Source organism: Salvelinus alpinus, chromosome 2, assembly GCF_045679555.1.
Source record: "Salvelinus alpinus chromosome 2, SLU_Salpinus.1, whole genome shotgun sequence".
NCBI classification, from domain to species: domain Eukaryota; kingdom Metazoa; phylum Chordata; class Actinopteri; order Salmoniformes; family Salmonidae; genus Salvelinus; species Salvelinus alpinus.
In genome coordinates, this window is record NC_092087.1 from 97,850,899 (window position 1) to 97,861,673 (window position 10,775).

Here is a 10,775-nt window from a genome sequence, read left to right on the forward strand (position 1 = left end):
GCAAGACAGATTTCAGACACGGCCAATAATAATGGCAGCTTTGTCCTCTCTAGCATGACCAACTAGTGACTCTCCTCTCTAGCATGACCAACTAGTGACTATCCTCTCTAGCATGACCAACTAGTGACTATCCTCTCTAGCATGACCAACTAGTGACTATCCTCTTGGCTAGTGTCTGTTGTGTTGGGTTGTAATCTCATTGATTCCAATTCTAGCATTCTAACATTCTGCTGTATCATTTTAACATTCTAGCATTCTAACATTCTGCTGTATCATTTTAACATTCTAGCATTCTAACATTCTGCTGTATCATTTTAACATTCTAGCATTCTAACATTCTGCTGTATCATTTTAACATTCTAACATTCTGCTGTATCATTTTAACATTCTAGCATTCTAACATTCTGCTGTATCATTTTAACATTCTAGCATTCTAACATTCTGCTGTATCATTTTAACATTCTAGCATTCTAACATTCTGCTGTATCATTTTAACATTCTAGCATTCTAACATTCTGCTGTATCATTTTAACATTCTAGTATTCCAACATTCTGACATGCTAACAGATGAGGTCACACATTTTTTATTTTCTCTGAACAAAACATTCCACGAGGAATGAGGAACACGTGAAAAAAACACTTCCAGTCACACTAATTAACCCCAACACTGACACCACACAATACTAGGTTGCAGTTGTAGCAGATATTTAATCTGGACACAGGTCAGAACACAATAACAAGTCATGTTCAGTTGAAATGAATCACATCCGGTTTGGTTCTCCGCTGCTGTCTGTCAGCATGGTAACAGAATGAGTCCTCTGCTGTCTGTCAGCATGGTAACAGAATGAGTCCTCTACTGCTGTCTGTCAGCATGGTAACAGAATGAGTCCTCTGCTGTCTGTCAGCATGGTAACAGAATGAGTCCTCTACTGCTGTCTGTCAGCATGGTAACAGAATGAGTCCTCTGCTGCTGTCTGTCAGCATGGTAACAGAATGAGTCCTCCGCTGCTGTCTGTCAGCATGGTAACAGAATGAGTCCTCTGCTGCTGTCTGTCAGCATGGTAACAGAATGAGTCCTCTGCTGCTGTCTGTCAGCATGGTAACAGAATGAGTCCTCCGCTGCTGTCTGTCAGTATGGTAACAGAATGAGTCCTCTGCTGTCTGTCGGCATGGTAACAGAATGAGTCCTCTGCTGCTGTCTGTCAGCATGGTAACAGAATGAGTCCTCCGCTGCTGTCTGTCAGTATGGTAACAGAATGAGTCCTCTGCTGCTGTCTGTCAGCATGGTAACAGAATGAGTCCTCCACTGCTGTCTGTCGGCATGGTAACAGAATGAGTCCTCTGCTGCTGTCTGTCAGCATGGTAACAGAATGAGTCCTCCGCTGCTGTCTGTCAGCATGGTAACAGAATGAGTCCTCCGCTGCTGTCTGTCAGTATGGTAACAGAATGAGTCCTCTGCTGCTGTCTGTCAGCATGGTAACAGAATGAGTCCTCCGCTGCTGTCTGTCGGCATGGTAACAGAATGAGTCCTCTACTGCTGTCTGTCAGCATGGTAACAGAATGAGTCCTCTACTGCTGTCTGTCAGCATGGTAACAGAATGAGTCCTCTACTGCTGTCTGTCAGCATGGTAACAGAATGAGTCCTCTACTGCTGTCTGTCAGCATGGTAACAGAATGAGTCCTCTGGTGCTGTCTGTCAGCATGGTAACAGAATGAGTCCTCTGGTGCTGTCTGTCAGCATGGTAACAGAATGAGTCCTCTGGTGCTGTCTGTCAGCATGGTAACAGAATGAGTCCTCCGCTGCTGTCTGTCAGCATGGTAACAGAATGAGTCCTCTACTGCTGTCTGTCAGCATGGTAACAGAATGAGTCCTCTGGTGCTGTCTGTCAGCATGGTAACAGAATGAGTCCTCTGCTGCTGTCTGTCAGCATGGTAACAGAATGAGTCCTCTGCTGCTGTCTGTCAGCATGGTAACAGAATGAGTCCTCCGCTGCTGTCTGTCAGCATGGTAACAGAATGAGTCCTCCGCTGCTGTCTGTCAGTATGGTAACAGAATGAGTCCTCTGCTGCTGTCTGTCAGCATGGTAACAGAATGAGTCCTCCGCTGCTGTCTGTCGGCATGGTAACAGAATGAGTCCTCTACTGCTGTCTGTCAGCATGGTAACAGAATGAGTCCTCTACTGCTGTCTGTCAGCATGGTAACAGAATGAGTCCTCTACTGCTGTCTGTCAGCATGGTAACAGAATGAGTCCTCTACTGCTGTCTGTCAGCATGGTAACAGAATGAGTCCTCTGGTGCTGTCTGTCAGCATGGTAACAGAATGAGTCCTCTGGTGCTGTCTGTCAGCATGGTAACAGAATGAGTCCTCTGGTGCTGTCTGTCAGCATGGTAACAGAATGAGTCCTCCGCTGCTGTCTGTCAGCATGGTAACAGAATGAGTCCTCTACTGCTGTCTGTCAGCATGGTAACAGAATGAGTCCTCTGGTGCTGTCTGTCAGCATGGTAACAGAATGAGTCCTCTGCTGCTGTCTGTCAGCATGGTAACAGAATGAGTCCTCTGCTGCTGTCTGTCAGCATGGTAACAGAATGAGTCCTCTGCTGCTGTCTGTCGGCATGGTAACAGAATGAGTCCTCTGCTGCTGTCTGTCAGCATGGTAACAGAATGAGTCCTCTGCTGCTGTCTGTCAGCATGGTAACAGAATGAGTCCTCTGCTGCTGTCTGTCAGCATGGTAACAGAATGATTCCTCTGCTGCTGTCTGTCAGCATGGTAACAGAATGAGTCCTCTACTGCTGTCTGTCAGCATGGTAACAGAATGAGTCCTCCACTGCTGTCTGTCAGCATGGTAACAGAATGAGTACTCTGCTGCTGTCTGTCAGCATGGTAACAGAATGAGTCCTCTGCTGCTGTCTGTCAGCATGGTAACAGAATGAGTCATCCGCTGCTGTCTGTCAGCATGGTAACAGAATGAGTCCTCTGCTGCTGTCTGTCAGCATGGTAACAGAATGAGTCCTCTGCTGTCTGTCAGCATGGTAACAGAATGAGTCATTCACTGCTGTCTGTCAGCATGGTAACAGAATGAGTCCTCTGCTACTGTCTGTCAGCATGGTAACAGAATGAGTCCTCTGCTGTCTGTCAGCATGGTAACAGAATGAGTCCTCTGCTGCTGTCTGTCAGCATGGTAACAGAATGAGTCCTCTGCTGCTGTCTGTCAGCATGGTAACAGAATGAGTCCTCTGCTGTCTGTCAGCATGGTAACAGAATGAGTCATTCACTGCTGTCTGTCAGCATGGTAACAGAATGAGTCCTCTGCTACTGTCTGTCAGCATGGTAACAGAATGAGTCCTCTGCTGCTGTCTGTCAGCATGGTAACAGAATGAGTCCTCTGCTGCTGTCTGTCAGCATGGTAACAGAATGAGTCCTCTGCTGCTGTCTGTCAGCATGGTAACAGAATGAGTCCTCCACTGCTCTCTGTCAGCATGGTAACAGAATGAGTCCTCTGCTGCTGTCTGTCAGCATGGTAACAGAATGAGTCCTCTGCTGCTGTCTGTCAGCATGGTAACAGAATGAGTCCTCTGCTGCTGTCTGTCAATATGGTAACAGAATGAGTCCTCTGCTGCTGTCTGTCAGCATGGTAACAGAATGAGTCCTCTGCTGCTGTCTGTCAGCATGGTAACAGAATGAGTCCTCTGCTGCTGTCTGTCAGCATGGTAACAGAATGAGTCCTCTGCTGCTGTCTGTCAGCATGGTAACAGAATGAGTCCTCCACTGCTCTCTGTCAGCATGGTAACAGAATGAGTCCTCTGCTGCTGTCTGTCAGCATGGTAACAGAATGAGTCCTCTGCTGCTGTCTGTCAGCATGGTAACAGAATGAGTCCTCTGCTGCTGTCTGTCAGCATGGTAACAGAATGAGTCCTCTGCTGCTGTCTGTCAGCATGGTAACAGAATGAGTCCTCTGCTGCTGTCTGTCAGCATGGTAACAGAATGAGTCCCTTGCTGTTTACGATCAAACACGTCCCCAGTCATTAGTAACACAGTGTTTACAATCAAACACGTTCCCAGTCATTAGTCACACAGTGTTTACAATCAAACACGTTCCCAGTCATTAGTCACACAGTGTTTACAATCAAACACGTTCCCAGTCATTAGTCACACAGTGTTTACAATCAAACACGTTCCCAGTCATTAATCCCACAGTGTTACGATCAAACACGTCCCCAGTCAATAATCACACAGTGTTACGATCAAACACGTCCCCAGTCAATAATCACACAGTGTTACGATCAAACGCGCCCCCAGTCATTAATCCCACAGTGTTGACAATCAAACACGTTCCCAGTCATTAGTCCCACAGTGTTGACAATCAAACACGTTCCCAGCCATTAGTCCCACAGTGTTGACAATCAAACACGTTCCCAGTCATTAGTCCCACAGTGTTGACAATCAAACACGTTCCCAGTCATTAATCCCACAGTGTTACGATCAAACGCGTCCCCAGTCAATAATCACACAGTGTTACGATCAAACACGTCCCCCGTCATTAGTAACACAGTGCTGTGAATAATGTATTTCCTTTGTGATAGAATGTGACCCAGTGATGCGGTGAGCCAGACAGACAGACAGATCCCTGGATAAAGTGACGGGGCAGCAATGACAATCTATGGATACGTCTCTAATGACACCCTATTTAATATGGGCTCTGGTCAACAGTAGTGTACTATATAGGGAATAGGGCCCTGGTCTATAGTAGTCTTCTATATAGGGAATACGGCCCTGGTCTATAGTAGTGTACTATATAGGGAATAGGGCTCTATTCTATAGTAGTGTACTATATAGGGAATAGGGCTCTGGTCTATAGTAGTGTACTATATAGGGAATAGGGCTCTGGTCTATAGTAGTGTACTATATAGGGAATAGGGCTCTGGTCTATAGTAGTGTACTATATAGGGAATTAGGGTGCCATTTGGGATGCACATCCCTACTAACGGAGGATAAACTGCTTTGTAAACACCAGTGGGCAGGATCACCGTGGGCTGTCAATCACAGGCAGTGAGCCAATGGGCGTAGTTTCCCAACTGTCTGTAGGGAGAGAAATAGGTCCCACTGTGTTGATGATACAACAGACAGTCTATCGATTCAGGATGTGTGTGTGTGTGTTTATCCCTCCCGGTGATCATCTCCCCTATAGATTGGTGATTACCTCCAAGGCCTCTCTGTCTCTCTCTCTCTGACGTCATCTGACAATCCACAGAGTTCACAGGCTTGTTATATGGTCTGATATAATGTCCGCAGAGTCTCGACTTAAAGGAGAGGTGTCCCCTCTTAAAGGGAGGCTGTCTGTTTTCTCACCCCCACCATCTGGTCTTAAAGGCGAGGTGTCCACTCTGCTGTCCACAGAGACAGTGCTTAAAGGGAAGATGTCCAAGAATTGCCTTAAAGGGAGGTGTCCAATCTGGGTGTCCAATCTGTCCCCAAAGGCTGGTCTTAAATGCAAGGTGTCTCTTCTGTCCGCAGACGCTAAAGGCCATAAAGGGAGGGTGACCCCTCGTTCGTCCTCAGAGTGTCTTCTTAAAGGGAGTGTGTCCTTCCTACCCCCACAGTCTCTATTTAAAGGGGAGGTGTCCATTATGTCCCCACAGACGGTCCGTATAGAGAGTGTTTGTGGCCTGTCAGGATGACTGGGTCGTAAGAAGTTCTCACACATACTGGGGCTGGACTTGTACCAGTCAGACAGACTGTTATCAGACCCGACCTCCATCTTGCCTGGCCCCCCTGTACCCCTGGAGAAGGTAAACAACTTAGGAATGGTTGCCGTGGACGCGGCCACGGTTGCCGCAGCTACTCCTCCCTCGGCGTTAGTGGTCGTGGCGGAGTTGGCGAAAGAGGAACCAAAGAGAGCAGCGATCCGGCGGTGGTAGTGGGTACGGAACACCTTGGCCCCACGGTGGAGGTCACCTGTGAAGGGATAGAAGAAGAAGAGGACAGGACAAACAGGATGTTATTTTGGGAACAAATGCATTAAAAAGAACATCCCAACATCTAAATACTAACTGAGACTACATCTAAATACTAACGGAGACTACATCTAAATACTAACGGAGACTCTACATCTAAATACTAACTGAGACTACATCTAAATACTAACGGAGACTACATCTAAATACTAACGGAGACTACATCTAAATACTAACGGAGACTACATCTAAATACTAATGGAGACTACATCTAAATACTAACGGAGACTACATCTAAATACTAACTGAGACTACATCTAAATACTAACGGAGACTACATCTAAATACTAACGGAGACTACATCTAAATACTAACGGAGACTCTACATCTAAATACTAATGGAGACTACATCTAAATACTAACGGAGACTACATCTAAATACTAACGGAGACTACATCTAAATACTAACGGAGACTCTACATCTAAATACTAACGGAGACTACATCTAAATACTAACGGAGACTACATCTAAATACTAACGGAGACTCTACATCTAAATACTAACGGAGACTACATCTAAATACTAACGGAGACTACATCTAAATACTAACGGAGACTCTACATCTAAATACTAACGGAGACTACATCTAAATACTAACGGAGACTACATCTAAATACTAACGGAGACTCTACATCTAAATACTAACGGAGACTACATCTAAATACTAACGGAGACTACATCTAAATACTAACGGAGACTCTACATCTAAATACTAATGGAGACTACATCTAAATACTAACGGAGACTACATCTAAATACTAACGGAGACTCTACATCTAAATACTAATGGAGACTACATCTAAATACTAACGGAGACTACATCTAAATACTAACGGAGAATACATCTAAATACTAACAGAGACTACATCTAAATACTAACGGAGACTACATCTAAATACTAATGGAGACTCTACATCTAAATACTAACGGAGACTCTACATCTAAATACTAACGGAGACTACATCTAAATACTAACGGAGACTACATCTAAATACTAACGGAGACTACATCTAAATACTAACGGAGACTACATCTAAATACTAACGGAGACTACATCTAAATACTAACGGAGACTACATCTAAATACTAACGGAGACTACATCTAAATACTAACGGAGACTACATCTAAATACTAACGGAGACTACATCTAAATACTAACGGAGACTACATCTAAATACCAACTGAGACTACATCTAAATACTAACTGAGACTACATCTAAATACTAACTGAGACTACATCTAAATACTAACGGAGACTACATCTAAATACTAACGGAGACTACATCTAAATACTAACGGAGACTACATCTAAATACTAACGGAGACTACATCTAAATACTAACGGAGACTACATCTAAATACTAACGGAGACTACATCTAAATACTAACGGAGACTACATCTAAATACTAACGGAGACTACATCTAAATACTAACGGAGACTACATCTAAATACTAACGGAGACTACATCTAAATACTAACGGAGACTACATCTAAATACTAACGGAGACTACATCTAAATACCAACTGAGACTACATCTAAATACCAACTGAGACTCTACATCTAAATACTAACAGAGACTACATCTAAATACTAACGGAGACTCCATCTAAATACTAACGGAGACTACATCTAAATACTAACGGAGACTACATCTAAATACTAACGGAGACTCTACATCTAAATACTAACGGAGACTACATCTAAATACTAACGGAGACTACATCTAAATACTAACGGAGACTACATCTAAATACCAACTGAGACTACATCTAAATACTAATGGAGACTACATCTAAATACCAACTGAGACTACATCTAAATACTAACGGAGACTACATCTAAATACTAACGGAGACTACATCTAAATACTAACGGAGACTACATCTAAATACTAACGGAGACTACATCTAAATACTAACGGAGACTACATCTAAATACTAACTGAGACTACATCTAAATACTAACGGAGACTCTACATCTAAATACTAACGGAGACTCTACATCTAAATACTAACTGAGACTACATCTAAATACTAACTGAGACTACATCTAAATACTAATGGAGACTACATCTAAATACCAACTGAGACTACATCTAAATACTAACGGAGACTACATCTAAATACTAACGGAGACTCTACATCTAAATACTAACGGAGACTACATCTAAATACTAACGGAGACTACATCTAAATACTAACGGAGACTACATCTAAATACTAATGGAGACTCTACATCTAAATACTAACGGAGACTCTACATCTAAATACTAACTGAGACTACATCTAAATACTAACTGAGACTACATCTAAATACTAACTGAGACTACATCTAAATACTAACGGAGACTACATCTAAATACCAACTGAGACTACATCTAAATACCAACTGAGACTACATCTAAATACTAACGGAGACTACATCTAAATACCAACTGAGACTACATCTAAATACTAATGGAGACTACATCTAAATACTAACGGAGACTACATCTAGTGAATGCTGGCTGTTTTTCACTTACGGAATGGATATTCATTCATTCATTCATTCATACATTTCAATGAGTTATGAACAGAATATGACATCATAAGAACCAGGAAGTCCTGATGAATGAGTACACAGCAGAGTCCTACCTATGAAACAGTAACAGATAGGATTGAGGCTGGAGTTGGTGAGGCCCAGCCACTGGGCAAAGGGCTGGGTCTGCATGAGCCAAGATGGCGGATGCTGCACTCGGTCGATCCAGAACTCAGCCAGATACAGGGGCAGCCATGAAACAGCGAACAGCAGGACCAGGGCCACCACCATTTTGGCGATCTTCTTCCTCGTCTTGAGGCACTCAGTGTGCAGCGCTCGGCTTCGAGAGTCGAGTTCCGTAAACATCCGCTTCCCGTCCCCCCAGAGCCGGCGGCCAGTCAGGAAGCCGATGGTGAGGTTAAAGGTCACGGGGATGCAGTAGAGCGCCACGAAGAGCAGGACGGTGTAGCCCTGTTTCAGACGCGGCCCCGGCCACACCTCCTGGCACACAGGGATCACAAACGACGCCCCCAGGCTGATCTCATCTCGCCGGTTCATGAACACCAATGGGGAGCAGATCGCTGATGACACCACCCACACCACGGCGACCGTCCCTAGGATCCGGCGGCGGGTGAAGAGGGAGCGGGCACGGAGCGGGCAGCGTACACTGAAGTAACGATTGACACTGATGACCGTAAGCGTTAGCACACTAGCCGACACGGAGACGGCCTGGGTGAAGGGGACCGCTCGGCAGAGGAAGTCCCCGTAGACCCAGGCCGAGTAGATCTGGTGACCCAGCGTTATGGGCATGCAGACACACACCACGGCCAGGTCACACACCGCCAGGTTAACCAGGAGGTACCGTGTGGCGCTGACCGCGGCTAGCCTCTCGCTACGTCGGTTGGTCAGCACCTTCATTGACATGATGTTCCCTACGAACCCCACCAGGAAGGACAGGCAGTACATGAGTGTCAGAGCCACCGTGGTCGGCTCATGGACCGTCCATAACAAACTGGTCAGCTCTGAACCATCAGGAGGGAGGAGGGAGGAGGGGAAGAGGGACGAGGAGGAGGAGAAGAGGGGAGGATCAGGAGGGTAGAAGGAGGAAGACGGGAGGAGAGAGTCAGGGGGAAGGAGGGATGAGGAGGAGGATGAGGGGAGGAGGAGGGAGTCGTAGAAGCTGTAGCTGTTGTTGAGTCTGGCCTGTGTGGCGTTCTCTACATGCAGCAGAGGAGTGAAGCTGAGCTGGGCTGATAACAGGTCCAGGGTCAGCTTCATGGTGCTGTCTTGTCCCCTCAAGGCTTGCTCTGACTGTCAACACTGACCTCAGTGCAGCCCTTATATAATGCTACTCATTACACTGCAGCAGCAGTAGAGGACTGTATCATCAGGATTTATGCGCACGGTTAGGGGCAAGTCCGAGCTACTTGAGCTATGTGTTCTTAACTTGGGATAAGGATAAGGGATAAAAGGTCAAAGTTACTTAGGCTAAGGTTAGGGGTAAGATTAGGAACTGGCTCTATCTTCAGAAACAAACAGCAACACGCTTGTCCTTATCTTACTAGCACTTGCACTTCCTATCTTACTAGCACCTCTTATCTTACTAGCACTAACACGTCTTATCTTACTAACACGTCTTATCTTACTAGCACGTCTTATCTTACTAGCACTTGCACTTCTTATCTTACTAGCACCTCTTATCTTACTAGCACTAACACGTCTTATCTTACTGGCACGTCTTATCTTACTAGCACGTCTTATCTTACTAGCACTTCTTATCTTACTAGCACTTCTTATCTTACTAGCATGTCTTATCTTACTAGCACTAACACGTCTTATCTTACTAGCACTAACACGTCTTATCTTACTAGCACGTCTTATCTTACTAGCACGTCTTATCTTACTAGCACTTCTTATCTTACTAACACGTCTTATCTTACTAGCACTAACACGTCTTATCTTACTAGCATGTCTTAACGTACTAGCACTAACGCGTCTTATCTTACTAACACGTCTTATCTTACTAGCACGTCTTATCTTACTAGCACGTCTTATCTTACTAGCACTAACACGTCTTATCTTACTAGCACGTCTTATCTTACTAACACGTCTTATCTTACTAGCACGTCTTATCTTACTAGCACGTCTTATTTTACTAGCACTAACACGTCTTATCTTACTAGCACTTCTTATCTTACTAACACGTCTTATCTTACTAGCACTAACACGTCTTATCTTAC

At 44.7% G+C, this 10,775-nt stretch overlaps 1 protein-coding gene across 1 annotated transcript; it reads right to left on the reverse strand.

The window, feature by feature from the left end:
- Positions 1–693: 693 nt before the first annotated feature.
- LOC139568361 (neuropeptide Y receptor type 2-like) lies at positions 694–10,079 on the reverse strand. Its single transcript, XM_071390134.1, has 2 exons — positions 8,652–10,079; positions 694–5,954 (listed from the first exon to the last, which is right to left on the reverse strand). The coding sequence occupies exons 1-2, from the start codon at positions 9,811–9,813 to the stop codon at positions 5,254–5,256; spliced, it is 1,863 nt and encodes a 620-aa protein (XP_071246235.1). The 5' UTR covers positions 9,814–10,079; the 3' UTR covers positions 694–5,253.
- Between the last annotated feature and the right edge of the window lie 696 nt (positions 10,080–10,775).